Below are 23,661 nucleotides of genomic sequence, written 5' to 3'. Positions count from 1 at the left end.
TACTCTCCCTCCAAATCTCTTCAATTTGGGAGAATTAAAAATGAGGGGTTAGAGGTGGTTGAAACCCCTCCAAACTCCTCCCCCTTCTTCTTTAAAAAACTTCCAAACAAGGTAATTGAATTACTCTCCCTCCCCCTACTCTACTCCCCCTCCTTTTTTAAACTTCCAAACAATCCATAAGTAACGACACTCTTAGATGGGGATGGATCTCACACGGGAGTGGCACTAAATACCAATCCTACAAGAGTTCCTTCCTATTAACCTATTAACTAATGCAATATGGCAAGACTCATTAGCACATGCTAGTAAAAATAGCACAAAACACCGTAGCTATATGTGTGTGTATATATATTGCAACTTTGCATGTAATACATGTAACCATTAAGATTTGAACATGGGTAGAGTTCTTTCTCTTCCTTCCCTCTATAAAAGGAAGGAAAGTCATGTAAAAAAGAATAAGCAAAAGAAAAGTGAACAAATTAACTAATTTGTGCACATGATTTTCCCTAACATATAACATGATGCCAAATGTCTTTAGTCTATTCTTCTAGCATTTTCATGCTTAAAACTCGTGGAATCACAAATGTGGCTCAAATGTCTGCTCTCATTTCTTTCCTTGTCTTCTTGGAGTCTTGCACTCTAGTCCGGTCACAAACAGATGAAGGGAAATACAACTATACAAGTAATTGCCTTTATATACAAAAGACTTGCACACTACACTATTACAGGCGTGCAAGTAGCAATCAAGAGCCCTCTAGTAATGACCTCTTAAAGTCCGAAACTTTAGAAAGAAGATGATGAGCCAAGTTGTTTTTGTCCACCGTAGGTGATGTTTCTCATTGCTGGTGCATCTCACAATGCGGATGCTCAAAGCTGAGCTAGCTTGATTAGACCAAGTAACCAAGTATCAAATTATTGATTTCATTATATGAAATAAAGGAGAGTATAGAATCATTTATTGGAGTTGTAGAGCTGGTGAGAAAAGCAACCTTGAGAAAGTCAATTCTTTTTTCCTTTTCCTATAAGCTACGTTATTCAATTCCTTTTTCTTTTTCTTTCACAATTCTCATTGATAATAATATATGTATCAATAAATCCAACGCCTAATTTCACAGTCAATTTTATAATTTTTTTATTGGCATGTTATATGCATTTCATGCAAAATATTGCCACAATACTATGAAGATTTTTCATATATTTTGAGCATTTTAAATAAAAAATAAAAAATTTAAAAACTTGTAAATTCTATACAATGTCAAACCTCCCTCAAAAAAATATCTGTTACGGTGTGCTTAAAAATACAGGAAATTAAAATCAAATTACTTCAATCAAATCTCTATACTTTCACCACTTATAACTTGCCACATAATGAATTGGAAAAAAGTAGCAATCTTAGCATTTGTTCACAGAGGATAGGAATTAGGAATCGCGGTTTCAAACCTTTAAAAAAAATTAATAAAAAAATTCTAATAATGGCAGTACTTTTTTTATGAATTAAAAAATGGCTCATACTGCTCATTATCATTTCCTTAGTCCACGTAAACTAGAATTCTATGGCGTGGGATCACCAAATCTACTTAGAGCTATCTATGTGGACACAACATTTTAAACTGAAACGCCGTGACTCAAACCACAACCATTAGACTCGCACGAGTAATGGGTCAAAGGACTCCTGCCATAGAGGTGCGCGGCTTAGCTAATTATTCACAGGAATAATGGCATTTCTGTAAATAATTAGCTAAACCTGGCGCATAGCTCGAACAACGAAGGAGCGGCTATCATCACAGGCTTGTGGCAAGTGACCCCCCAAACAGTTAATGAATTCACTCACCTACACGTGTCCCTTCATCCGGTGGCTATCACCGGCATGACAGGTCTCCGTTGTCGAAGTTATAAACCACAAAAAAATAGAGACACATTTTTCATTTCTTCTTCAAGAAAGAATTGGAGAGAGAGAGAGAGAGATAGTGAGAGATATTCATCTAATCCTTCCTGAAGAATCAGACCCTCTCTTTCTCTGTGTGTCTCTAATATCTTAGCCGTCCAATTCTTCTTCAACGGTCAGTTATTTTTCTGTTTTTTCTTCATCTTTTTTCCTTTCAGTTTCTCTTTGTATATACATAGTCATAATTTGTATATATATAGAGATAATAAGAGTTGCTTTTTATATGAAACTTGGTGGGTCTCTGATGCATATATTGCTGGAAGTCTTTGTTTTGGTACTATATTGATTTTTATTTTCCTGTTTACACTTCTGGGGATTGAATTTAATAGCTATTTGGTAGTTTATCTTTGTTAATTTGGGGTTTTGGATTAATGGCATATGCATAGTTTTGCTTGAAGGGGATGTTTGTGGTGGTTCTTTGACTATAAAGTTTGTATTTTTGTTGTGGGAAGGCTGCTTTGTTCTTTACCCCTTTGTTTTCTCACAAAAAGATGGTATCTTTAACTAGTATATAAGTTGTTTGTGGTATTTTCATGTGTGAGTTGGTTTTCTGTTAAAGAAGGTTAGACTTTATTGCTAAGAATCCCAGTTGGGTATATAGGTCATTTTCTGTTCAATTCACCAAGAGCTTAAAAGGGTCTGTTTCATTAGGGGAATTTGCTAAATTCTAAGTGGGTTTTGAGTGGTTGACACTTTTTAAGAATGGCTGAATCGATTGCTACAACATCCATTCTTGGGCATCGACCATTGTGTCAAGGGACTTTTGTCAAGGATCTTTCATGCAAATGGAGATCTTTGGGTAACTGCTGGTTCCCGATTACAGAATTTCTTGGTGGAAGGCTTGTTGCTTCTCCTACTTTGCCAAGATTGAGAGCTGATCGGTTGGAAATTTCATCAATTAAGGCCTTGGCAATGGAGCTGACTAAAGAGGCATATTCGTTCAGAGAAGAGAGAATTCCTAGTGACTGGAATTATGAATTTGACAATGACTTTGACCGAAAACCTGGTTTGTGGCCACCCGAGAACAAAGCTGACAATCCTTCACTACACAATCCCCTCCTTAGACAAGAAAGAATGGGATCTGGTTGGTTAGGTGCCATATTTGAATGGGAAGGAGTCTTAATTGAAGATAATCCTGATCTTGAGAAGCAAGCTTGGCTGGCTCTTTCTCAAGAAGAAGGAAAATCTCCTCCCCCAGCTTTTATTCTTAGAAGAGTAGAAGGCATGAAGAATGAGCAGGCGATATCTGAAGTTCTGTGCTGGTCAAGAGACCCAGCTCAAGTGAGAAGAATGGCTGATAGGAAAGAAGAGATATACCAGGCTTTACAAGGCGGGATTTATAGTCTACGAGCTGGGTCAAGAGAGTTTGTGAATATCTTGATGCATTACAAGATACCCATGGCATTGGTTTCTACGCGTCCTAGAAAAACTCTCGAGACTGCAATTGGAACAATTGGCATTGAAGGCCACTTTACTGTGATTGTAGCTGCAGAGGATGTTCACAGGGGGAAACCTGATCCAGAGATGTTTATGTATGCAGCACAGCTTCTAAAATATATTCCTGAGCGGTGCATTGTGTTTGGGAACTCAAATCAGACAGTGGAGGCTGCCCATGATGCGCAGATGAAGTGTGTTGCTGTTGCTAGCAAGCATCCTGTCTATGAGCTTGGGGCTGCAGACTTGGTGGTGAGGCACCTAGATGAACTTTCAGTGGTTGATTTGAAGAATCTTGCTGCTATTGAATCTGCTGAATTTGGGCCTGGAGAGCCAGAGTTGGAGCTGGAGGAGGAAAAGGTTGAAACATCTTCATCAACCTTGACAGAATTTGATGATAAGTTCTGGTAACCCCATAAAATGTACAGTTCTATATTCTTAATCTGATTCTTGATGATAATAGTTCTATGTTACTGTGTATAAGAAAAAAAAAAGAGGGGAAAAAAAGGTGGTCTGCATTGGACTACTTTATTGTCATCATGTATGTACTTTCTATACAATAAGCATTTGGAATTTCCCACATTTCTTTGGTGGTGCTTCTCTCGCAATACAACTTTTAGAACAATTGAACCAATTGTAATTGGAAAATTGATTACTGAATCTTTAATTGGTAATAGGATAGACAGGAAGATGATGAGCTTATTGTTAAAGATGTAATTACCATAAAATCAGTCTCTGCTTGTACATTTCTTAGATTTATGTTAGGGATATATATTAAAGCCTAAAGGGCACATAGCTTGCTGGTCAGCACAGTATTATTCATTAGACTTCTAGAAAGCAAGAAGTGCCGTTTCTTTTCAGAAGAATATTATTTTTTTCTGTTAAACAAATAGAAACTTCAACATAACCAATCTTTGAAATAATAGAAAACATCTGCTGTTATAACTGTAGCTGCTTACTGCATGGCAATTCTTCTTGTGAGATTGTTTTACAGCATCCTGGTTTGTTGAAAAGCTATAGTGATGGTTATATATATTCTTTGAAGATCAGTGTTCATGGGGTTGTGGTTTTCCGCATGCCTCTGTTTTTACTTTTTTGCTGCTGTATGTTGGGCTTCACTTGTCACGCTTGCCAAAATTGTCAAGTAATCAGCAACTATTTCATTCTTATAATCAAATTTTTTATATAAATAAGCGTGAGCTACTGGAATGAATTGACTTAAGATTTGGCACGAATGAGAATTTATGATCTACTGATGGATGCAAAACTAGTTAAGTGTAGCGGGTTTTAGTTAATATGCCTTTTATATTGGGGAAATTATATTCTGTTTTTACCACCAAATTGTCTCCCCATTTACAATGTCCTCCAAGCTATCAATGGGGGATTGTAAATGGGGTGAAAGTTTAGGTGGAAAAGTGTAATTTGCCCTATATATATAATTTGCCTTTTTTCAAGTTACATTTTTTTTCAAAAAAATTGTTTGCAAGTTTACAACCCTGGCGGATCTTTAGCAGGTCAATACTTTGGTGTTTTTGATAATTTTGTGGAGAAGAATGGCCATTAATTTCAAAATGGATCGTTCCGGGAATGTTTGTTTGCCATGGTTAATTCAATAAAATTAAGAAGGCAAATACAGACATTCACATTCTCGGGAATTATGGTATTTGGAATTTTTTATTATTCTATCGCTTGTAAAGAAAACTTTTTTAAAAAGCTGAAATCTAGCTTTGTTCATCACCTTCATTGTCATTTAAAACATTGCTCTTCTGGTTTCAAAATGGATTTGCATCGTTTCCGCTGTTGTATCAAGCTCATGAATAAGTTTACTCTTTTCTTCTTCTTTTTTGTTTAATTGATGAATTGAAAATATTATTGAAGAAGGAAAGCTACTACATAAAAACCAGAGAAAAGCCACACACACACACAAAAGTTGGGGGGGAGGAGGAGGCTTTAGGAATCCTCTTCCTCCACCACAACACAAAAAGGAGAGGGGCCTGGAAGGGGAAGCCAAGCTTCAACAAAATTTTGAAGAGCCCATGAGGTGCTCTGTTAGAACTCCTAAGGGTCCAAGAAAACAAACAAGTATCAAGACAATCCTCCACTACTCCTGTAATATTCTAACTGACAGCATTGGATCTGAGCAAAATTTGGGCCTCTACAGTCTAAACATTCAAGGCAATACCTTTCTACTCGCGCATTTGTGGCTTCAATGGTTTTTGCTACCTGTAATGCCCATTCAGGGCTGGCCCTAGGCCTAGGCCATCGCCTAGGGCCCCCTACTAAAGGAAGACTCCAAATTTGGGATAAAATTTGATTTATTTAAAAAAAAAAATTGTTTTTTGGAGATATGGAAAAAAAAATAATAATTTTACATTTTCCTTCTACTTTTAAGAAGTTTTAAAGAATTGAGTAATGTTAGAGATAAGACAATTTCAAATACATAGGACTTATAAATATGTGTTATTAATTACAAAAAAATAGTTCATAGGAAAATGCTATAAATTTTACTTCACCTTTACAAATTGATGTAACAATTAATATGATTTGTAGACTTCAAGAATCTATTAGATGCATATTTGAATTATTTTTTGTGATTGGTGATACATGTTTATAAATCTCGTATTGTAAAAAATTTATAATATCCTTAGCATTATTCATTCAAATACTTGTTTATTATCTTCATAAAGTATTACTTATCAAATTCCTTGCTATATTGTTTATAAAAATTTTTGCAGTAAAATTTATTATAATTTTAAAATTTTAAAATTTTATCCCCAAAAAAAGAATATATGTATATATATGTAGGGACACGATTTTTAACGACTCAAGGATGACGTTGGGCTTATGTGTAAAGGGCCCGAACAATATGATTTGTAGAGAGTGGGTTTGGAAAGGCCTGCCTTTGGGCGCTGGGTTTCGGTCTGGTCCCGGTTTCATGAGCGATCATACAAAGATGAGTTTGGACTGCAAAGCTGAGCCTTGCATCAACGTAGTTTGAAAGGTTTGACTCCTCGGAATTAGTCCGAGGAGCATTACATTCTCACCATTCCTCCTTTTTCTTCCTCCTTTTCCTGGGGGCCCCTTTCCTCCTTCCTCCTTTTTTCCCTTTTATACTAGTATTCGATTTCCCTTCTTCATCTACGTGTCAGTTTCTCCTTGTTTGGGGCAGTTACTCGTCCTATCAATCTTCACGTCAGAGTGGTTGGGAAAAGCTGGATAGCATGGTATGGGGTATGGGCTTGTCAGGTGCTGGGCTCCACGTTATGGTGTTGGCAGCTTTCTAGCTTGTACTGCTCTTGTACTGAATTTGTCCTTTTCTTCAGGCGTTTTGTGAGGCGTTGAGCGTGAGGTTGTCCTCGGCTGTATTATTGGGCCATCAAGGGGTTCTCCTCATACCTCCTCGATAGTAGAGCTCCTCGGCTTAGGCTTTGGGCCCTTAATATGAAGTGGGCCGGGATTCCAAATTTCAGGCCCCACAATAGCCCCTCGAAATCCTGCTTCCCGACTTTTTAGTTAGGAAGGAGGGTTTTGGTGATGCTGAGCCCACCTCGTGATTTGTTCAAGTTCCGTACCTTATTGCTGCTTGTGTTCTTCCACTTGCATGGGAGATGTGCCAAATTAAGAGGCATTACTTTATTCTTCATCCGCGCAGTGCCCTTTATCATTTCAGTATTCGAGGCGCGCCTTCACGAGGACCTTTAAATCTTGTGGTGGAGGATGGTGTTGGAAATTGTGCCAGAGCTGCCTTGTCCGCAACGTTTCTTGGGAATCTGCTCAAATTAAATGACACCACCTTACCCTTTATATAAGCAGGATAGGTGGTTATTCTTCTGGCATTTAAACCCTTCTGCTCCCTTCAAAACCATAACCTTTGATCCATAACCGGTTCCCACATCCAGTGTCGTCCTCCCTTAGTGCAATATGTTTGAGGCTTGGGTGGAGGTGGAGGAACTTCACCCGCCACAAAGGCACCGGACCCTTCCAAGACTTAAAGTGATGTAGTCTGGGCAGGGGAGGCACAGATTTAAGGTGTCCTCCCGCTTGGATATGGTGGGAACGGTACCCTCCCCTCTTTCAGTCAAAATCCGAAGCAGGTTCTGGTCACACCAGATTTTTGGTGTGTCAGAAGAAAGGTTTTCCGCCATCAGCGCCGTCTGCGATACCGCAGGCGTGGTTCCATGAAGGTCCATCAACTTCCGGCTGCCTGCACCTTTTCTTCAACGGTGCTGGCCTCAAGTTGGGTTCCCTGCATCTTTTTTTCAGCTCCGCTAGCCCGAAGTCGGGCTCTCTACACCTTTTCTTCAACGGTGCAGGCCCCGAGTTGGGCTCTTTGGCTGCCTGAGTTATAGGCATGTAAAAATGTTGAGGAATGGTTTTCCTTGAACAACGTCTTGAAACAGCAGCCAACCTCTCCTCTGTACTACTTCCTCGGCTTTCTCTTTATTCTCTTGTATCTTTCTTTTCGCTTATGTAGTTAGCTTTAATATAAGCTTATTCCAGCTTTTCATTGTACGCTGTACTATTTCTTTGTCTTAATAAAAGAGGAATTTATTTACTTGTTTTGAATATTTTTCTTTTTTGCAACAACTACTTTGTGAATAGGTGTGCTCCATGTGTGTTTTTCTTCAATGATACTTAGAGCAGGAAACCTTGAAACATAATCCGACTAATTCTAATTTACCGACATTACCAGGCATAATAACGATAATTCACAGTAAATTAAACTCAGGAAACTAACCGAGATAATAGCTGAATATTCCGTAATACGTGCGAGGAGACCGTCCGAGAACGATAAACTCTAAATAATTCATCCAAGGGGGTAACCGAGCAGCAAGGGACTCTAACTGCGTTCTGACCACGTATGGCACTATATTGCAGTCATACCAATTCCTCAGGTACCGAGGATCCGAAGATAGGCTGGGGAATCCATGCAGCCTTGGGATTAGCTCACTTATCAATGGGGAACTCGTTCGCGGGATAGATTCTAAGGGTCATATAACGTCCAGGTTGTGTCCAATCCCCGTATTGTCCCTTCTAAGTACTTGGTTTCCCCATAGGCTTGAGTCCGAAGACCATGCAAGGCCTTGGTTCTGTCCAAAACTTGTAATTTTTCTTTTGAGTACTTGGTTTCCCCATAGGCTTGAGTCCGAGGACCATGCAAGGCCTTGGTTCTGTCCAAAACTTGTAGTTTTTCCTGTGTACTTGGTTTCCCCATAGGCTTGAGTCCGAGGACCATGCAAGGCCTTGGTTCTGTCCAAAACTTGTAATTTTTCTTTTGAGTACTTGGTTTCCCCATAGGCTTGAGTCCGAAGACCATGCAAGGCCTTGGTTCTGTCCAAAACTTGTAATTTTTCTTTTGAGTACTTGGTTTCCTCATAGGCTTGAGTCCGAGGACCATGCAAGGCCTTGGTTCTGTCCAAAACTTGTAATTTTTCTTTTGAGTACTTGGTTTCCCCATAGGCTTGAGTCCGAGAACCATGCAAGGCCTTGGTTCTGTCCAAAACTTGTAATTTTTCTTTTGAGTACTTGGTTTCCCCATAGGCTTGAGTCCGAGGACCATGCAAGGCCTTGGTTCTGTCCAAAACTTGTAATTTTTCTTTTGAGTACTTGGTTTCCCCATAGGCTTGAGTTTGAGGACCATGCAAGGTCTTGGTTCTGTCCAAAACTTGTAGTTTTTCCCCATAGGCTTGAGTCCGAGGACCATGCAAGACCTTGGTTCTGTCCAAAACTTGTAGTTTTTCCTGTGTACTTGGTTTCCCCATAGGCTTGAGTCCGAGGACCATGTAAGGCCTTGGTTCTGTCCAAAACTTGTAATTTTTCTTTTGAGTACTTGGTTTCCCCATAGGCTTGAGTCCGAAGACCATGCAAGGCCTTGGTTCTGTCCAAAACTTGTAATTTTTCTTTTGAGTACTTGGTTTCCCCATAGGCTTAAGTCCGAGGACCATACAAGGCCTTGGTTCTGTCCAAAACTTGTAATTTTTCTTTTGAGTACTTGGTTTCCCCATAGGCTTGAGTCCGAGGACCATGCAAGGCCTTGGTTCTGTCCAAAACTTGTAATTTTTCTTTTGAGTAGTTGGTTTCCCCATAGGCTTGAGTCTGAGGACCATGCAAGGCCTTGGTTCTGTCCAAAACTTGTAATTTTTCTTTTGAGTACTTGGTTTCCCCATAGGCTTGAGTCCGAGGACCATGCAAGGCTTTGGTTCTGTCCAAAACTTGTAGTTTTTTCTTTGTGTACTTGGTTTCCCCATAGGCTTGAGTCCGAGGACCATGCAAGACCTTGGTTCTGTCCAAAACTGGTAAGTTTTCTTTTGAGTAATTTTTTCTCTATATTTATTTGTTTTTCGAAGGTCAGCCCCTAAACCATGGCGGGGAGAGTTGGCTTGAGGCCGGAAGCCCCTAGAGCTGCCCGCGTCGTTGGCACTGCAAGGCGTAGCCCCTAGCAGAAGTTTATGTCGGAGCAACAACTGCATGTCGCTGGAGATGGAGGAAACCCCGCGAAGCTCTACTTGCTAGAGAGTTGACTCCACCGCCACCTGGGCCAATGCGCAAGCCTTCCCACAGACGGCGCCAATTGTAGGGACACGATTTTTAACGACCCAAGGATGACGTTGGGCTCGTGTGTAAAGGGCCCGAACAATATGATTTGTAGAGAGTGGGTTTGGAAAAGCCTGCCTTTGGGCGTTGGGTTTCGGTCTGGTCCCGGTTTCATAAGCGATCATACAAAGATGAGTTTGGACTACAAAGCTGAGCCTTGCGTCAACGTAGTTTGAAAGGTTTGACTCCTCGGAATTAGTCCGAGGAGCATTACATTCTCACCATTCCTCCTTTTTCTTCCTCCTTTTCCCGGGGGCCCCTTTCCTCCTTCCTCCTTTTTTCCCTTTTATACTAGTATTCGATTTCCCTTCTTCATCTACGTGTCAGTTTCTCCTTGTTTGGGGCAGTTACTCGTCCTATCAATCTTCACGTCAAAGTGGTTGGGAAAAGCTGGATAGCATGGTATGGGGTATGGGCTTGTCAGGTGCTGGGCTCCACGTTATGGTGTTGGCAGCTTTCTAACTTGTACTGCTCTTGTACTGAGTTTGTCCTTTTCTTCAGGCGTTTTGTGAGGCGTTGAGCGTGAGGTTGTCCTCGGCTGTATTATTGGGCCATCAAGGGGTTCTCCTCATACCTCCTCGGCAGTAGGGCTCCTCGGCTTGGGCTTTGGGCCCTTAATGTGAAGTGGGCCGGGATTCCAAATTTCAAGCCCCACAATATATATAAAATATTAAACACTATAATATTATTTAAGTGTAACAAAAAGAACCGATTTGAATATACTGCCTTTAAGGGCAGGCCTGCCCCTATTTAAAGGCAAAAGCTTCTGCTAGCACTAGCATACAGTCAATATTCTGGATATTGCAGTATCTAAGAGCATCACCAGTAGATTCTTCAAATTTTTGTATTGTCTGAAGAATGAACAGTAATTTTTACCTTTTAACTACTTACTTTTTCAAATATACTTTTCAACAGATTCTCTATCCCATTCTTTATCTCATTTAAATATTATTTCTTCATTCATTTTTTATTCTTCCTATATTCATCCCAACTATTATATTTTTCAATGAAAAGTATTACGTTCACAACATTTTTTGCAATACTTTCACAACAAAATTTATGTGAAAAGTTGTTACTAGTTCTAATTTGAACCCACCACTGAAATTTTTTTTTTACTCACAAATATTAACTAATAACAATCTGTTACTTAAAATTTATTGTGAAAATATTGTGGTAATATTTCTCAATTAGGATTTTTTTTATTCTTTTCATTATTTCTCCTTTCTCTCATTTCATTTCATCCATACGTTTCATTTCTTTTTTATCTCGTTTTCCTCCTCCACACACGTTGTCCTATCTCTATCCCCACCCCCCTCTTTTATTTTCTTTTTCTCCCTCATTCAAGAATATTCTAGCAGCTCTCATTCTCTCTTTTTTTTTTTTTTTTTTCTCCAGTTCTCTCGTTCTTTTTTTTTTTTTTTTTACTTGATTTCAGAATATTCGTCCCCAACACAATCCAGATGGGTCATCTTTGTCCCAAAGCAATTGGCCCAGCCTAGAGCCGTCGCTCATCTTCGTCCTCAACGCAGTCCTGATAGGTTAGATGGCTTCTGTCTTCTGTCTTCTTTCTTCTTCTTCTTCTTTTTTTTTTTTTTTTTTTTTTTTTTTTTGCTTTTATTGTTATGATTTGATTAATTTTAAAATTGTGTTTTTGAGTTTATATTCTAATAATCTGATTATGCTTGAGTTTAGAGATGTTTGAGAGAAAGATTGTTGTGTTTGTAGCCATTGTGTTTGTAGCTGTGAGAGGAGAGAGAAATATTTTTTTTTTTTTATTGAAATGTATGACTTTTTTAAGTATAAAAATTCATTTGGAGTTGCCACAGTGTTCTCTGTATCTAGAGAAGCACTATAGCAACTTCAAAAAAAATTTGAAAAAATTTTGAATTGAGAGAATCTATTGGAGGGTGAACAGTGGGTGAACAATGGAGTTTTCTTTCCAAAAAATAGATATAGACTATCTATTGGAGAAGTTCTAAGACAAGCCCTGTGCCCATTTCTGTTATCCGCTTGTTTGAAAATCTTTTACACAAATAAAAAGCATGGGTCATGTCACAATAAGGTCTATGAACCAATCTTATTTCTTGACTATTAGAAAAAGCACATGAACTTGGTTCTGCACAAAACTCCTAATCCTGTAGAAGTAATTCTCACATCTCAATCTTTTATTTGCAGGTTCAAGGAGGCTTTTAATTTGTATAAGGGGCACAATCATTGTCAAAGAAGCAGGAATAGAACAAAGGATTGCAGACAAAATTGGCAACTTTTGATAAAGGTAGCAGCTACCAAGAACAAAAGAACCAGAAGGAGTGGAGTTAAAACTCGCCATCAAGCAGCCCAGGAAGCTCTTTTGTTAGCTCTAATGAAAGCAAAGGATATGGGATATCAGAGGCTATATGTTATTAGCGATGATAAATATTTAGTTCAGATTTGCAACTATGTCAAGAAGGCTAGGCTGGGTGGATGGACAGAACCTTTCTTTCAGACTTTAGCAATCTGCACCAACAGGGACTGATCACTAAAATTTTGTTTGTTCCTAGAATAGTGATCCATTTTGTCTTTAGACCTTGCAGACAAAACTACTAGATATCCGATTCACTGTATAAGCTAAATATCTGGACTTCTTTGTACTGCCTTTTTAGTTTAATATATGTTATCCTTATTTACCAAAAAAAAAAAAAAAGCACATGAGCTAATCAATCACTTATGAAGTATGAACCTTTAAAAAAAAAAAAAAACCAAAGTAATATTGATTCACTTATGGAAATCGGATCATGTCAAATTACTTCAGTTCAGAAAAACGAAATGCACAGAAACTTAAACATGCAATTAATACTACGCAAGCCATTATTGTTATTTTGGCAGAAACAGTGCAAGCCATTACAGTGACACCGAACGTTTACCTAAAGCATATATGTGACACATAAGCGATCACACAATCACAACATTTTTCTTATGATTTAATTATTAATAGGTAGAGAAGATGATCATCAATGACGACGATGAGTAACTTGTGCGAGTCTGACTCAAGCAACAACTCATTGATTTTCTTCAGAGTACGCAGGTAGCTACATCCGACTCGGCGTTCTTGGGGATCCCATGGCCTTAGCCTGTCTGAGCTCAAACTTCTGAATCTTCCCAGTTGTCTTGGGCAGCTCATCCTTGAACACCACTGTCTTCGGAACCATGTAATGCGCCAACCTTGCCCTACAAAACTCCATAATCTCCTTCTCACTTGGCTTCTTACTCGACCCTTTCAAGCTCACAAATGCACATGGCGTTTCACCCCAGAACTCATCTGGCCAAGCCACCACAGCCGCCTCGTTAATCTCTGGATGCGTGTAAAGCACTGAATCAACCTCCACACTGCTCAAGTTCTCTCCGCCACTGATAATAACATCCTTGGACGGATCTTTGATCTCCAAATACCCATCTGGGTGTATCACTCCCACGTCCCCAGTGTAAAACCAACCATTTTCTCTCAAGCACTTGGAGGTTCCCATTGGGTCTTTCAGATAACCAAGCATCAAACACCCACCTCTCAATACTACCTCACCCATCGATAACCCATCTCGTTTCACACTCATTCCTGACTCTTTGTCCACCACCTCCACTTCACTCATTCCAATAGTCCTCACTCCTTGTCTTGCTTTTTGTTAGAAATACTAAATAATTATATTGTATTTCTGAATCAAAGAATATACATTAGGACCTTTATATAGGAGGCATATATGTGCAGTACAAGTAAAGTGTAGTACAAGTACAAGTATACTATACAAGTAATCCTAGCTGGGCCTAAAGCCCATAACATAATATACGTTAACACTTTTAACCTCGCTTTCTCTGTAGCAGGAAACTTGTTCAACTCTGATTTCCACGCGCATGAAACTACAATACTACCTGTTTCAGTCAACCCGTACCCATGACTCACTACAAAACCCAATGACTCGGCTTTATGGAGTATAGTAGCTGGTGGTGGAGAACTGGCTGTGAGTACCTGAACCGGGTTTTTGAGTGGTTTGGCGGTGGGAGAGTTTGATAGCATGTTGAGCACCACAGGTGCACCACACATGTGAGTCACACCGTGCTTTTCAATCAAACGGTAGATAATGGTGGCGTCGAATCTTCGGAGGCAGATGTTGGTACCACCCACTGCTGCCATGCCCCAAGAGAAACACCACCCGTTACCATGAAACATAGGTAGGGTCCACAAGTAAACTGGTTGTTTTGGTACGGACCAGTCTATGAGTCCATCAAGTGCCGCGATGGTTGTTCCTCTGTGGCTATAGACAACTCCTTTTGGAGCTGAGGTTGTCCCAGACATGTAGTTTAGGATCATCAAGTCCCACTCACTCTATGGCCAGACCCACTTGAAGTTAGGATCACCTTTCTCTACAGACCTTCGTAAGTGTCATGGAAATCATCTATCGATGAGATCTCATCATCAGTGATGAGGATGAGACATGGGGGATTCACGTGTTGTGGGAAGAGAAAGATGGCTTTGCTGATGAGAGGGAGTGAGAGATAGTCAACGAAGACAAGCTTAGATTCACTGTGAATGAGGAGAGTAGAAACAGTGCGAGCTTCGAGATGAGTGTTGATGTTGCTCAAAATGGCACCGGACATAAGGACTGCAAATTGGAGCTCGTACATGGCGGGGATATTGGGGGCCATGACGGAAACCACGTCGTGGCCCCTCTTGATGATGATGCGGAGTGATACGATTGATGAGGCTAGTTGGAGGCATTGACGATGAGTCTGAGACCAGGTGTAGGTAGTGTTGCTGAAGACAATAAAAGGGCAATCACCATACACAGTCGCTGCTCTTTCTAAGAAACCTAATGGAGTCAGAGAAGACGACTTTGCTGGCCTTGCTTTTAGTTCTTCCATTCACCGATCCACCCACCGATACGCTCACGGCACAGACACTCACTCACTGTCTCTAACTCAAACACATCTAGCGACTCCTCTCTAAAGGTCCGTTTAGATAGATCTTATTTTGCTGAAACTAAAAATTGAAAATTAAAAATACTATAGCAAAATAATTTTTAAATGTGTGAATAGTACCATAGGACCCATTTTTAATGAAAAAGTAGATGAAATGTGAGATTTGTGGGACCGTGAACAGTGCACGGTGCACTGTTTATAGGAGAATAATCAAAAGTTATGGCTACTGTTCACAAACAGTAGCCGTAACAGTGCATGAAGCTCCTGAAACGCGTGCTAAAAAAAATAGATAAATGAGTAAAACGCAAACGTAGACGCAGAATAAGTGTATCAGTGTGGGTTTGGATCCGGTTGTTGCGTTTTGCGTTTACGTGTATTTTTTTTTTTTTTTCCTCTCTATTGCTGCACACGCGTTTAGGGGACAAACGGCTACTATTCATGAACAGTAGCCATATATTGTTGACTTTTCAGCCCTTTTTATCAGTTCCGTGGGTCCCGTGAACAGTGCACGAGACCCATAAACTTCACTTTTCAACCACTTTTTCATTAAAAATGAGTCCCACAGCACTATTCACACATTTAAAATTTATTTTGCTACAGTATTTTCAATTTTCAGTTTCAGTAAAATAAGTTCTATCCAAATGGACCCTAAGTATATCCTATTTCCATAACATAATTTTCAACTCTCACGCCCTAACATGACTCACACACAAAGGAAAAATACAATACATCAACGTCATGTTTCGATGACTTAACATGAGTCCTCCCCTCAAGTAGGGTCCACCCTCACGTGTGAGTGGGAGGACTCATGTTACCTAAACATGATGAGTTTCCTCCTCCACTGTGTTTGGATACTTGTAAGAGACCGCGCCCCTGGCCCGTTTTTATAGGATGTTGAGCTAAACCCACGTGAATGGGTGGAGTAGTGTTATTACCTCTCAAAATGGAGGTTCGACTAGTTATATTTTCCTCCTTAGATTAAGGGTTTTACAATGAAGTCGCCACTTATTTAATTATTGAAAAAATAAGAAAACCAAAATTGAAAAATTCCTCATTTTATTAATTTGTAATTGAATTTACATTGATCATAGGAAAATTACATGACTTTGGTCCTAGATACAATCTAAGATAAAGTACATGACTTTGTTTCCTACTTACAATCTAGAAATTGAAAATTACATGGATAAGCATTTGATCTACTAACCCTTAATCTAAGCTCGGAGCCTATGTTACAAGGTGGGAAGGTGTTAGGCACCCACCTTACCCGGTGAAACTGGTTTTCTAGACTATGGTGGTCAACATTCATATCACATCATCCAATATGTTATCAATCAATTTACATATTGAATTTAATGTGTGTACATGTGATAAACCCTAATTCAATTTATTAAGCATTACATTTGGATTGAAAAATAAATCCTAGTGAATGTATGTGGATGGTGATAACCTAGATTTAAGGATTTGAAAGAATTACTAAACAAACATGTTTTTCATATTTTTTATGTGGATTTAAGATTAAATCTAGGGATATGCATGAACATGTGATGAACACATAAGAACAATTAAAAACATTCAAACATATTCAAGGGAATTATCATGCTTTAATCTCAAATTCTCATCATAGCAACATAAACAAACAGTTAGGGAAGGGGATTATACCTTCATGCAAGATCCATATGGTGGAGAAGGGGACTCTTGATGGAGGTCCTAAGGGTGGAGGAAAAGAAGAGTTAGGAGAGGGAGAGTGAGTCTCACTCAATACCTTGAGTCTCAGGAAGACCAAGATATGATAAGACTACTCAACTTCACTAGAACTCAAGAGAAAAGAAGAGATGGGGGTTTTTTGTGTCCTTTGAAATGAAGGAAATGAGGGGTTTATATAGTAATGGTAAAGGAAATATGAATGAAAGGCCATTTAATGAGGGTTGACAAAGAATCATGAACTTAGACCTCATTTTAGCCTTTGGGGAAATTTGGTGCATTAAATGTGGAGATTGATGAGAGTGAGGAGCAAGCAAAGTTCGGTTTTCCCATAGCTACTGTAACAGCCTGTAAAGCCAATTTTGAAAAATCATATCTGACTCAATTCTGATCAGAAATGTCTCATTCTTATACTCAAATTGAAACTCCGGATGTCTAGTTTCTGGAAAAATTAACCTCATTTACAAATTCAAAATATTCTGAGAGATATTGATGAAATAGTGAGCAGAGGTCATTTGTTAGAAAATGGTTTCAGCACAATTAACATTAATAAATCTTAAATTAGCTCTCAATTAACATTAAATGGCTCCAATCACTCCCATTTCAGACTTAATTGATTCCAAATTTACTCTAATTAAAAGATAATTGCACAAATTACTCATTGAATAATTAATGTTTAACTATCTAGTTAATTAGGTGTATGCAACCCTACCATATAATGTAGTCCTAACCAATCAAATTATGACATATCATTGATCTCAAATTGATTATACTTATAACCAATTGAAATCAATTGTTCATAATCACATATAGTCGGACTCAATTTGTGATGGTGCATATCAGCCATTAAAACTTGATTTGATGATAATTTTCAATTTGGTGGTCTGATTCGGGCTTATGGCCAGTCGATTTAATCGTTACAACATCAAGATCATTTTGGTGAAATGAGATTAAGGATCTAATGACCAGAATCAAGATGCATATTTTCAAGGTGAAATTATCCTTTTACCCTCCATGTGAAGTTAAATGCGGGTTGCAAAATAAGGTGTCAACAATACTACTTATTGCTAAAAACTAAAAACTGAAAATATTGTAGCAAAATAATTTTTAAATGTGTGAATAGTGCCGTGAGACCCATTTTTGAAAAAAAATTTGCTAAAAAAAGTACTTACAAATTCCGTGAACAGTGCAAATGACCCATTGGAAAACATGGGACACAGCTGAAAAGTGTTTTTCAGCACTATCCAAACATACACTTAGCGTGCGTTTGCCTAGCACATTTGTAGCATTTTACATTTTAAAACTGGGACCCACGAAACTGTAGCAGTTTTAGCCAACAAATGAAGACCCACGGTAGATTATTTGCTACAGTGTTTTGCTACTGTTCACGTTTTAAAATTATTTTGCTACAGTATTTTCAATTTTCAGTAAAATAAACGGTATCCAAACAGACCCTTTATGTATGAGTTATATTTATGGATGCTGTTTATTACATATATTTACACACAATCATCACAAAATTAGTTCATATTTATTAAATACATTTTACTAAATACTTTTTAAATATCTATATCTCTAATCAGGGATGGAGCTATTCATTGTCTAATGGGGCTGTAGCCCTCCCCCATAATTTTTTTTTAAAATCATAATAATACATGTATTCTGAATTTTTTTAACATTTAGGTCCAAGATAATTACTCTTGGCCCCCCTCTCCCCAAAAATTTACAAATTGGCCCTTAGAACCCAATCAAAAAATAAAAGCCATCACTTTAGTTGATGGCCTCTTCACAGACAAAAAACAAGATCCCAAAAACAAGTAACAAATCCTTAAACTATGAGATATAAAAAAAAAAAAAAAAAAAAAAAAACCTCTTTGACATCCTGTTCTATGTTGTTCTTGAGGAATGAAGAGGCAACTCAAAGAAATCTACTAGGCACTATAATATTTGGAAAGTCACTCACTCTACTTTGCTTAGAATGTTTATTTGAGAGAGACGAATGATTTGTACTTAGACTACTCTCACTCACTCTTAACTCTTTTTTGTGTGTGGCCATAAGCTAAGGGATACAACTATTTGACTTGCTAAGTTAGTGGGCTACATTTGTGGCTATTAAATTTTAAGAAAATACTTCTAATATTTAACTTGTTAAATTGGTTTAACTTAGTGAAAAATACTATATCTAAGTTTTGTATTCAATATTTATTTAAAGTGAGCTGCAAATTTTAGTAGATAAATATGATAAATTGATGTGTCATCGTTCACAAAAAAGTAATTAACATTTTTTTTTTTTTTTTTTTGTTGAAGTAGACCTAATCACATGCTTTAATACATGAGTTTGTAAGTTTTTTTAGTAGCTTAAGAATTTTTCTATATAAATATGAAATATTCTTATCTTCTCTTTGTTTACATGTTATTTTTAATTCTCAATCAGTAGAGCTATAAGGTTTGAAATTGATGAAACATTTGAAAATTAATTAAATAAATAACAAAAAGAACTAATAGAAACATTAATTTTTATAAGATAGTCTCATTGAATTACAAATCAAGAAATTTTTTTAGCATATGTTTTGCCCCCCTAAGTCTAAATTCTGGCACTATCCCTGTCTCTATATAAATAGAAATACAAACAAAAGTTCGAAATTACTCAATCTCAATCTTTCAAGATTATATTCTAATATAATATGTTCAATATTCTTCTAATGGGTTGCCAATTAAATAAAAAATAAAATAAAATAAAATAAAATTTAAAAAAAAAAAACCAAACAAATCATTGAATAAACAGACAGAAACACATCTAATCCCAAAGTTCAAAATTTTTTTAACTTTGGGTCCCAAACAATAAAATAACTAAAGTTCCAAACACATCGTCATTGACAAAAGAAAAAAACTAAATAATGATTTGAATAATAAAACTAATAATTCAAATAATTGAAAAACAATTAAGTTTTTTTTTTTTTTGAGAGAAATGAAAAACAATTAAGTTGATAATCGCAATAAGCCAATACTTAGGAATTTCGTAATGGAAATTGATTTTTTGTTTTTTTTGTTTTGGAAGGAACCACTCCAGGAATGCACTTGTTGTCGTTGATCATATTTTTAAAATTATTAGGGGACATATACAATTTCGGGGCCATATATAATTTTTGGGGATTAACGGGCATCTCTTTTTATATTGTGTGGGATCACACGTGTTAATGGAATCCAATCAACGTGAAAGAAATGTAGTATGAGACTGCTATATATGAAATTTTTTTGGTGCATGTGTGTGAAGCTAGTATGGATTTTGAGTTTTGGACCTTTTTTTTTTCCTCTGTTGTTTTCTTGGAGAGTAGTGAGCAACAGAGGCTGCATATATATGCTCTGTCACCTGCAGCCAACTATGGTAGTTAATTTTAGTGATTTTTTTAACACCCCTGCCACCTAATTTCTATTGTATTTATTATAAAAAGGTATAAAATTATTGTTTTATTAGAATTACTTATGTTAGTTTTAGTTTAGGTTGTACCTTTTTTTTATTTTTTCCTATATTGTGGAATGAATTATTGAAATTTTTTTTTCTTGTAGTCGGATTGTTAAGAGTTTAAGAGCTTCATTTACTCCCCTCATTCTCTTTAATTACTTGGTAAAAGAAAATAAAGACCCTTTAAAGGTTTCTTGTAAACTTGTTTCACACGGTTAAAAAGAGAGTCAAATATTGATTTAATAAGTGTCCAAATGATATATTTTTAGAGTTAGAGTACTATTTTCAGCTAGACTTGGAGATAATTATGCCCTTTCACCACAATTATATCATCCAAATTTTCAAATATGATAGCTCTAGGTTTCGCCTACAATTAGGGATGGCACAAAGTAGGTTTGGGTCAGGTGGAGTAGAACCCAAAACCCGATCTCCGTTTGACCCGATTCCCACCTTGTATTCTCTAAACCTCAAGTACCCAAATCCAACTCAAACCAAATTTAATTTGTTAATCTCTTTTAAAGAAATTAATAATATCAAGATTATATCTAAGATCTCTAACCATATCCTACACCAATATATGTGTTTATCTCACTTCTAAGCCATTAAATAATAATAATCTACATCTAATTAAATAATCTAAAAATTTCTTGACAAAGAGCCAGAATAAGAAACATAACCCATATCCCAAAAAAATACCATAACCCATATGATCAATTATGAGAATTTTTTTATTTAAAAGTAAACCAGCTTAAAAGAAGATATAAAGAAGACACGTTGTCCTTATATGATATTAGCCCAAGTGATGCAGTGGCTCTAATTGAATATGTAGAATCTTCTACAGCCTTGGCTAATAGGTAGCTTACCTTTCAACTTGCTGCATTTGTTCATAGATGTTCAATTCGATGCTACACTCACCAATCGAAAACAGACTTTCTTGCATTTGTGTCGTTGGAAACCATACACTACCTTTTTCTATGGAAACGGCAATGTAAGAAATGCAAGAAGCGACCATTTCAGCATTGGACCAAAAAATAAAGTAATGCTAAAAATTAAGGTTGGCCATTGCTAAGAGAAGCAATGGACTGTTGGCCATTGCTAAAACTAAAAAGCAATTGCTTGGTACATTCTAAAAGCAAATCACTTGTTCATTTTGGTTGCCTAGAAAACCTTTCACGTAAGCTTTTGAGGGTATCTACATGTTGGAAATAAAGTTTGAAAATTGCCCAAATTAATTAACAAATACAAAGCTGATTAGAGATATAAGATGAGAGTGTAGAGAGACATAAACTTATCGATTTGAGCCGAGGCACGGAACTTAATTCGCTGTCCTAAAAAAGCGATTTCGCCCCCACTGGAATGACTCCGTCGGTGCAAATGGCTCAGGTGGTCGCTCTCCAGGATACAACGGCAGTTTTGTTAATGTGCACTCACAAACAGAACTTTGAACTTGTCATAAGATGCCCAATATTAAGATTGAAGAGAAATATAGGAAATAGTTGATGAACTCTAATTTTGTTTTCCTGCCTCTCGCCTATTTCAAAAGAGGAATAGCCTATTTGGTTATAAAGAAGAGCTAATGAAAAATTAACCAAACTTACACAATTGGCTGGCTTCATTTGCATTTTCCTTTCCATAGCGAATTCCCTAATTGCAGCGAGTATTTTCTGGATGTTGAAAGTAATGAATTTTGCAAGAGTGAATAAGGAAAGAAAGAGGACAATGGACTTAGGAAATTCTACAAAGAAAGGAGTGATTTGAGGGATTTCATTCCCTTGACATCAGAGCTACCCAAATCAGAGGTTTTAGAAAGGAAATAGATGATATTAGGGATTTGTTTCTGCTAAGTCTCCACGTGCTGGCTGACTTGCTTTATCATGGGCTTGGTCTAGTTAAACACATATACTTGGGCTTCTAAGAAAAGGGTTTAAAAGTTTTAAACATATCCAACAATCCCCCACATGTTTAAAATTTTATATTTTATAAAATTGGGCAGTCACAAGATGAATTAGTGTTGATGTCTTGTGGACTTGAATCAACACTTGGTGTTTATATTTTAGAGTTTACAAATTCTTAGTGATACAAGATCTTGAACCAGATTCATAAACTGCTAGATATAAACATCTTTTTCTTGTGAATCTTTTGACAAGTTCTCGATTTGGTGCCTTTCAGCCATGCACCTTAGCTGGATTTTCATGAGTTCTCTAGAGAGTTTGCCCTCACTCTCATAAGAGGCGACCCCACCTCCATACTCACATAGTTGAATCCATCAAGTGTGTACTACCACACACCACCCTTAAATGCTATGAATTCCTTAAGAGTTATAAAACTCAAACTCATTAGTTTGGTAGTAAGCACTATCTACACCATAGGGAGGGACAATGAGATCTCATTCTCACTGATAGTGCAATCTTGAATCTCTCCATAATGCGCATTGAACCTTTTAAACAAAGGTTGGGTTGTCATCATGGGTGATTCACTCAATGGGCTTAGGTCCCATCCCCCTCGATGTATCATAGACTAATTGTCTAAATATCCCTTTTGGTAAGAAGATTTGTAAATTCTTTTCTAACCACACAAACTCCATGGCAATTACACCATTACTTATAAGTTGTCACACTATGTTGTGCCTTAGGTGCATATGCCTCTTCTTCTCATTATAAAGCTTAATTTTTCCACACATATTTGTAGCTAGGGTGAAAACATAGCCGCTAGTGGAGTGTGTCTTATCATCATTTGATAACCAATTTGTATCACAACAGTCTTCTAATATTGTTGGACACCCTATAGATGTAAGGCCCAAGTTCATGGTGCCCTTCATATATCTCAAGAGACGAGTTGAAGCATTCAAATGTTCATAGGCAAGATATCTACAAGATTTTACCGACAACATATGCAATGTTAGGATGTGTACAGTTTATTAAAATATCACACCACCAATAATTTATCATGCTCAGATTGTGCAATGGAAGATTCCCAATTTTATTATTATTTTTCCCTTTATTTAAAGTTACATCTGTCTATACATGGTTTTTCATATCAAAGAATGAAAAGTCTTTAGTAATTCATATCAACTTTCAAAATAGCATGTCATCCACATATAAGCACATGAAAACATCACTATCACCAAAAAGTTTTAATTTTTATTCATACATCTATCAAGTCTGTTCACAACAATTCTATCAGAAACCAAAGCTTTATTAAGCTTTTTATTCCTTTGTTAAGAGCTTGTTGTAATCCAATTTTATATATATATATATATATATATATATATTTTTTAAGCCACTATGGATGACTTCTAACCGTCCAGGATTCCTTTCAACCATTTGAAAGCTTTTAAAGTGTTTTGCCTCTACACATATTTCACCTTTCAAGAGCTCTTAATTAGTAAGTTGGAGTTGAACTCATTTGTTTCATTCCACCATGCCAAATGCCCAAAGGCTCAACAATATAATCAAAAGAAGTGCTACTCAGCAATATAATCAAAAGAAGTATTAGCTTTATTCCATGTTCTCATAATCAGAGTCAAGTACAAATAAGCAAAAGAAGTACTAGACTAGTTTCATGTTCTCACAATCAG

The 23,661-nt window shown here is 37.2% G+C and overlaps 1 protein-coding gene and 1 pseudogene across 2 annotated transcripts; one reads left to right on the top strand and one right to left on the bottom strand.

The window, feature by feature from the left end:
• The first annotated feature begins 1,903 nt into the window (after positions 1-1,903).
• On the top strand, positions 1,904-3,961 carry LOC126707938 (5-amino-6-(5-phospho-D-ribitylamino)uracil phosphatase, chloroplastic). Of its 2 annotated transcripts, none has more exons than XM_050407685.1 (2): positions 1,904-2,060; positions 2,597-3,961. In XM_050407685.1, the coding sequence occupies exon 2, from the start codon at positions 2,648-2,650 to the stop codon at positions 3,788-3,790; it is 1,143 nt and encodes a 380-aa protein (XP_050263642.1). In that variant the 5' UTR covers positions 1,904-2,060; positions 2,597-2,647; the 3' UTR covers positions 3,791-3,961. The 2 variants fall into 2 exon arrangements, with proteins under 2 accessions (XP_050263642.1, XP_050263641.1); XM_050407684.1 differs by having other exon boundaries at positions 1,921-2,060; positions 2,547-3,961.
• Positions 3,962-12,789: 8,828 nt separating this feature from the next.
• LOC126707936 (2-methylpropanoate--CoA ligase CCL4-like) lies at positions 12,790-14,863 on the bottom strand (annotated as a pseudogene).
• Positions 14,864-23,661: the final 8,798 nt, after the last annotated feature.

This window comes from Quercus robur, chromosome 12, assembly GCF_932294415.1.
Source record: "Quercus robur chromosome 12, dhQueRobu3.1, whole genome shotgun sequence".
NCBI lineage: Eukaryota > Viridiplantae > Streptophyta > Magnoliopsida > Fagales > Fagaceae > Quercus > Quercus robur.
The sequence above is the reverse complement of the archived record's forward strand: the minus strand, read 5'-3'. Positions and strand labels throughout refer to the sequence as shown.